The sequence below is a fragment of the Zea mays genome, chromosome 6, assembly GCF_902167145.1.
Source record: "Zea mays cultivar B73 chromosome 6, Zm-B73-REFERENCE-NAM-5.0, whole genome shotgun sequence".
NCBI classification, from domain to species: Eukaryota; Viridiplantae; Streptophyta; class Magnoliopsida; order Poales; family Poaceae; genus Zea; species Zea mays.
The window spans coordinates 161,989,753-161,995,677 of NC_050101.1; the positions used below are offsets into that span (position 1 = coordinate 161,989,753).

Consider the following 5,925-nt stretch of genomic DNA (forward strand, 5'->3'; position numbering starts at 1 on the left):
TCAAAACCAAACACATTCGTCCGGCACCCTCGCCGCCCAGCCACAGCTGTGGCGGGAGCCAGACGCCCAGACATGCCCAAAATCGGGCAGAACACTGGCTAGATTTGCCTGACGCCGAGGATGTCTGGAGGCTGGAGCATTCATTCACGTGGCCAAGACGACGCGTGAATCCTACCTAGCTCATCAATGCTTCTCTGGCTATTTAGTAGCCCACTGGACAACATCAATGGCGCTGCTGCCGTAGCGCCATGGCCCATGGCTGCGTGCTTGTCCGGAGAGAGTACTACGGCGTGCTGTGTTGTACAGTATGTAGTAGGCTTGTAGTATGTAGGAGTAACTACGGCATTTAGTGTAGTAGCCTAGTATAAGGTTAGATCTTCCTGTACCACTGTCATCTTCATTAGACCAACAGCTGCTGAAGATCGTGGACGAACGCAGCTGGGCCTGGTCGGCCGCGTTTATGGACGAGCACGGTCAGCTTTTGAGTGCCGGGTCGGTACAACTCTTACTACTACTACAGTTGTTGGCCGTTGCTGCCACTGCCGCCCACTCACTGAAGGCAGGCGCCAGGCACAGCCAGCCGCACACGCACACGGAGTGGTGGGTGCTCTCACGCCATCGTTATCCAAAATGGCGCGCTCCCCCCGTCCCCCACTACCGAAACCAGTGGTAGCGGTGATGTTTGCGGCGCGGCGCGTGGCTCCGCCGCATGGAAGCCAGCGGCCTAGCGGCTAGCGCTCGCACGGCCGGAAAGGCGGCGGAGCTGGACGTCGCTCAGCACAGGACGGGGCGCGACGGCGGCGAGCCGAAAGACGGTCTGCGCCTGCTGATCGATCTCCTGGGCGTGCTTGGCGGCCGTGGGCGATCGCACGATGGCCGATGGGTGCGGCTGCGGCTGCGGCCTATCGCCACTGGGGAAGTAGGGAGCCGGGCGTGCGTGACCGCCCGGCGCCACGGCGGCACGCCGAAACGGCAGGGCAAAACGTGCGCGCGTTGCTGCGTACCGGACGTCCGTGTCGTGTCGCGTCACGAGGGAAAGCTCGATCGGGCGCGCACCGAAACCATCACTCCGGCGAAGCGACGCGAAGCAAAGCAAAGCATCCAAGGAGAAGAAGGGGGATTTGTGTGTGGCTGTCGCTTCCTTTTCGGTGAGCCGAGCGAGAGCTTTCGTTCGTGACCACTAGATCAAAGGCGTGGCCAGGGAACGCCGTGACGCGGATCGCGGTAGGACTGGGCTCTGGGATCTCCGGTAGGGGTAGGCAGCCGCCTGGTCTGTCGACGAGGTAAACGGCCGGCCCCGGTCGAAAGGTCCTTTCGATCGCACCTTGCTTTTGCTCTAGCCATGCATGGTACCCGATCGGCTGACCCGGTAGTGACTCGAAAGTTGGTGCGGCTCTGTTTGTTCCATTCCATGCGTACCTGAGAGACTCGACAGCTCGTAGCGTCGCATCTCGGTCTCAGTTTCTTATCTGCCTTTCTGCAGCCTGTGGCTGAGATGGGTTCCATCCCGTCCGGTACGAATTTTCCCCTGTTTCTGCCACAGCAGGTCGAGAGCTGCCTTGATCGATGCTGCTTCGTGTGGCACCAGTTTTTGCGCTTCTCGAAAGAGACGGGTCGAAGGGAAGCACGTAGGCCAGCTACGAAAGACGCCAGTCTCTGAAGTGCTGCAGTTCAAGGCAGCTCTTCCATCCACTCGGGCGGCCCGGCGGGAGCGACTGCGCGACGAGAAACAAGCCCGTCCGGCCGTCCCGGCCGCGCGAACTCGCGTCCCTGTCGCGGGCGTCACGTCGCACCAGCAACTCCTGGTAGCGGGTGTCCCATGGGCCCGTGGCCCGTTACGTCAGTTTGCTCCGCGGTTGCGACTCGGGGAGAAGAATCCTGCTGCCCGTGCCCGCCGTGGCGGTTACCGAGCGCCATTTTCCGCGGACTTTTCCGTAACTACCTTGCTTACCGAACGCCCGTCGCGTTTGGTTTTAGGTGAGACGGCACTTTGTACGAATACACACTCTTACCCAACCCCGCCGCTGTGTTACGCATCTGATGACTGACGAATCAATCCCAGCACTTTTTTTGTTAAAAAAGACGACACACACGCACGCAAGCTCTGCATACACTGTCCATTGACAACGAGACGGCTGTTTCCTAATCACCAGCTCCCTCCAATTATTATCGCTCCCTCTAAAATGCAAACCGCTAGTAGAAAGCAACGTGCAGGCAGGTAGGAAGGGTGAGTGAGAGGTTGGATTCGGCGCCAGTTCGATTCCTGCGACCTAACACTCAACTCACCAGCGGTTGGGTCTGGCAGAAGCTACCTCGAATGATTGGCGAGATTCAGACACGACCGACACTCCGACAGGCGACAGCAACGCGAGCGCTCCCAGCACAGCACAGCAAGCGGACGGAGCACGGTTGCAGAGAGGAGCACGATTTTAATTCTTATTTCCGGAGATCTGTACACGTTCAGTTAACAATCGTACATAGAACACTTGCTCGTTTACAAGGTCAGCAGAGCCTTTTGCTGCCGCTGAACCCCTTTGCGCGGCCATGGTTTGGCGACGGCATGGGCCAACATACAGGGTGCCTACTAAGCTCACTACCACACTGCTGTTATCAGCGGTAACTGCGAGAACGTTCTCAGCTACGTACAGGGCTGGCACTCGACAGTCATAACTACTACAGGGACATGTACAGCGTATTCACAAGGTTGCTAGTGACCTATTTATTTATCTACATGGAGCAGGCAAGTAGCTTACGCGACAGCTTCATCCCACTCTTTCCTGTTAAAGAGACCTGCAAGAGAAGATTTGTATGAAACGTCAGTGCACCACCACTAGTTTGGACAGCACTACCAAGTCTAAAACACAGAGCATGACACGGCTGAAATGTAAGCAGCAAACCATACCAAGAGAATGTCCTCGTCTGTCCCAAAGGATTTCCGGGCCTCGTCCAAGCTCTTCATTGTCACCCGTTCGCGTTTCCTGGTATAGTAAAAAAACAAAAAAAAACAGTCTTTATGTTTCTGATTCAGATTTTGCTGCTGTTGCCCACGACCAAGTAATATAAACAGGAACCCCGGTACAGATGGGTGGTGCCATGAGGCATTGCCTCAAATCAGAAACTGGAATTCCACAATTTAACGTTACTGTTTAATTGGTCATTGATTCATTGGCATGTAAGCTATGCAATTAGCAGAAGGGGAGAAGTACTATCCAAACTCAAATGAAAGCACTCAGTTGTACGTCACGGCGAAAAAATACAGACAGTGACTGTTGTTTACCTGGAACTGGCAGGATCTCTTATCTCAAATTCACAATCATCAGCATCATACCCACATATTACGACATAGTGTCCTGCAAAGGAGGAATACAATCACAGCACTTTAGTGGTAAAGGTTTGTGTTTGCAATGTGTTTTGTCATATATATAGTTGTTTATATGTGGGAAAAAGGAAAACATGGAGATTTGAACTCCGTATTTCTACCAGACAAGAAAAACAAGACGTGGCATGTGAACTGTACTGTACACATGTTCATTAGTTATTTAGCTATCATTGCAAAAAAAAGCAATACTATGCTAGCTTCTTTTGCTGCATAAATGTGTATTATCCAGAATTAAACTACTGAAGCCGCTTGCTGGTCATCAATAATTCTGCAGTGCTACAATACGATGGGATGGAACATCCATGCTGCTTGTAATACAAGATAAGAAAATAACGAAAAACCACCGAAACGTGTATCAATCGCCACACAAGAACATGGAAATTGCATAATGCGACTTACCCATGTAGTCAGGCTCATCGTTGTGCTGTTGTACATCATGATCACTCATGCAGGGCAAACTGCATTCAAGATTACGGTTATTATTATGTTCTGTCGGCACCTCAAATTTCATAACCATAACAATATAGGACCACTTGTTTTCAGTTGAAAACCAAATGATTTTGCACCTAAGTAACCTAAATAATAGGCTGTTTATTTGTAGTACATGCACACATGGATGCATGGACAGATGTTTGTCTTATGAAACAAAAAAAAAGTTCACCCGAAGTGAATTTCAAGAACTGCAGACTGTTCTCGTATCCACTGCTGCTTCAACAGAGATGACACTCTTGAAAAGCTGGGAGCAGAGCAACCAGTATATAGTTGAGCTTTTCAACTATCACCTCTTCTGTCACACAAGTACACAACACACTTGAAAGTTGAAATAACGATAGGCTAACCATCACCATTTTTAAAACCAACTTCAACTTTGTTTCTATGAAATTTTTAGTTCATGGAGAAAGAGTGAATCAAAAGCAGATACATATCACTCTAGTAACAGCAACATGAAAGCACTCACTTTAGCTTCGATTTGTCCACTAAAGCAATAGCAATGCAGTGCCCAGATAACAGTAGAAAAGCAATGTCGTATGCGGTGATGGACCTGCACTGTGAGAAGCCATAAATTGGGGAGAAAAGTTAGCTTGGAAAACCAATATGTGAAGTACATGTAATGCAGGATTTTCATGCTGCTATCTGTTGTGAGCATACTTGAATGCTAATTCCAGCATCGAGCGCCTTCCCAAATAGCTCATCCACTCGATCGATGTCTTCTTGCAATTGCTCCTATGTAATGACCATTTTTAAAACATTATTGATGTGAACTTCAGAAGCCTCGTGCAGTAGAAGTTTGTCAGAACAAGTACCCTATAAAAGGATTCAGCAGAATATTGTGGATTTGCTCCAAGGGTCACGGTACAGAAAGAAAAGCTGACTGAAAACTTGTTTAACAGATATGCTAAGTCAACCGTCCAAATGCTGCAAACAGAAGTGTTAAAGGGCGTTAGTTTTCCAAACAAACAAAAAATGGAGCCTGCGTTCTTTAAGTATACCTGCATTTGTTTTGGATGAAGCAACTATTGCATTTTTCTGAACTTATGACTACTCTGACCAAATATTCTCTTATGATCATTGAACAACAGTCATTTAGCTCTGTACTACTACTTTCCTTTTTTTTTGTTCCTTCTACTTTCTGGATGTGCCATGCTTAGGGGTTAGGGCCACAAAATCAAGGTGACGATCATTTCTTTAGTTCTGCTGTACAGCTAATTGTACTTAAAATTGTGAAGTTCCAGTCCTAGAGAGAACCTTGTGGTGCGGCAGAGCCTCTCTAGATCGGCAATGCCGTCGCAGCAATCAATCCCTAGCGTCCTGAGCACCATGAGCACGCAAGCGAGGCCGCAGTCCCAGGTGAAGGCCTGCTGCACATGCGGAACCTGCCAGCACGAGAAGTCCATGACAGGAGCCAAATTTTGTCAAGCAAACAGATGCAGATAATGAGGAAAGCGCATGGTACGCAGAAAGTCAGAGACGCACAGTGAGATAATAATAACTGAGCGACAGAGTGAAGGCTCACATCGATGTAGTACGATCGGCGTGCTAGTGAAATCCGCCCGTCGGGGTACGGCGAGCCCGCCGCCCCCTGCGCGCCGTCGTCGCCCGCCATCCTGAAGAGCTTCTCGGAGATGACGCACAGGGGCCACATGACATCGTCAACGGCCTACGCAATAGCTCGAGCGAGCGAGCAGGCTGCAGCTTCCCCTCGGTCGGGCCGGCCGGCCGGGCGAACAAACACGGCCGGCAACGAACCTGGCAGGCCTCCTCCTCGGGTGGAGGCTTTGGGAGTTCGGAGCGGGGAGGAGAGGGAATAAGAGGGCGAGCAAGACGAGAGCAGCGCAGACCAGCAGGGGGCGAGCGCGGTGGACACGCCTGTATTTGGTGCGGAGCCGCTGTGGCGGAGCGGAACGGAACGAACGATTGGGCGCGGCCGCGCTGTATATGGGCGAGGGCCGCGGCAGCGCTAGTGGGGGAGGGAGGCGACCGGTGCGGACGGCGCCTTAAAGCGGACAGAGGGGGTGGCCTTCCAGAAACTGCAGCGTGTGGAGCGT

The 5,925-nt window shown here is 51.4% G+C and overlaps 1 protein-coding gene across 1 annotated transcript; it reads right to left on the reverse strand.

Moving 5' to 3' along the window:
- Positions 1-2,727: 2,727 nt before the first annotated feature.
- On the reverse strand, positions 2,728-5,522 carry LOC732757 (guanylyl cyclase-like protein). Its single transcript, NM_001112383.1, is given in 9 exon segments — positions 2,728-2,790; positions 2,903-2,978; positions 3,278-3,350; positions 3,779-3,837; positions 4,338-4,426; positions 4,529-4,603; positions 4,684-4,795; positions 5,126-5,253; positions 5,394-5,522. Coding segments are annotated over 9 exon segments (804 nt in total).
- Positions 5,523-5,925: the final 403 nt, after the last annotated feature.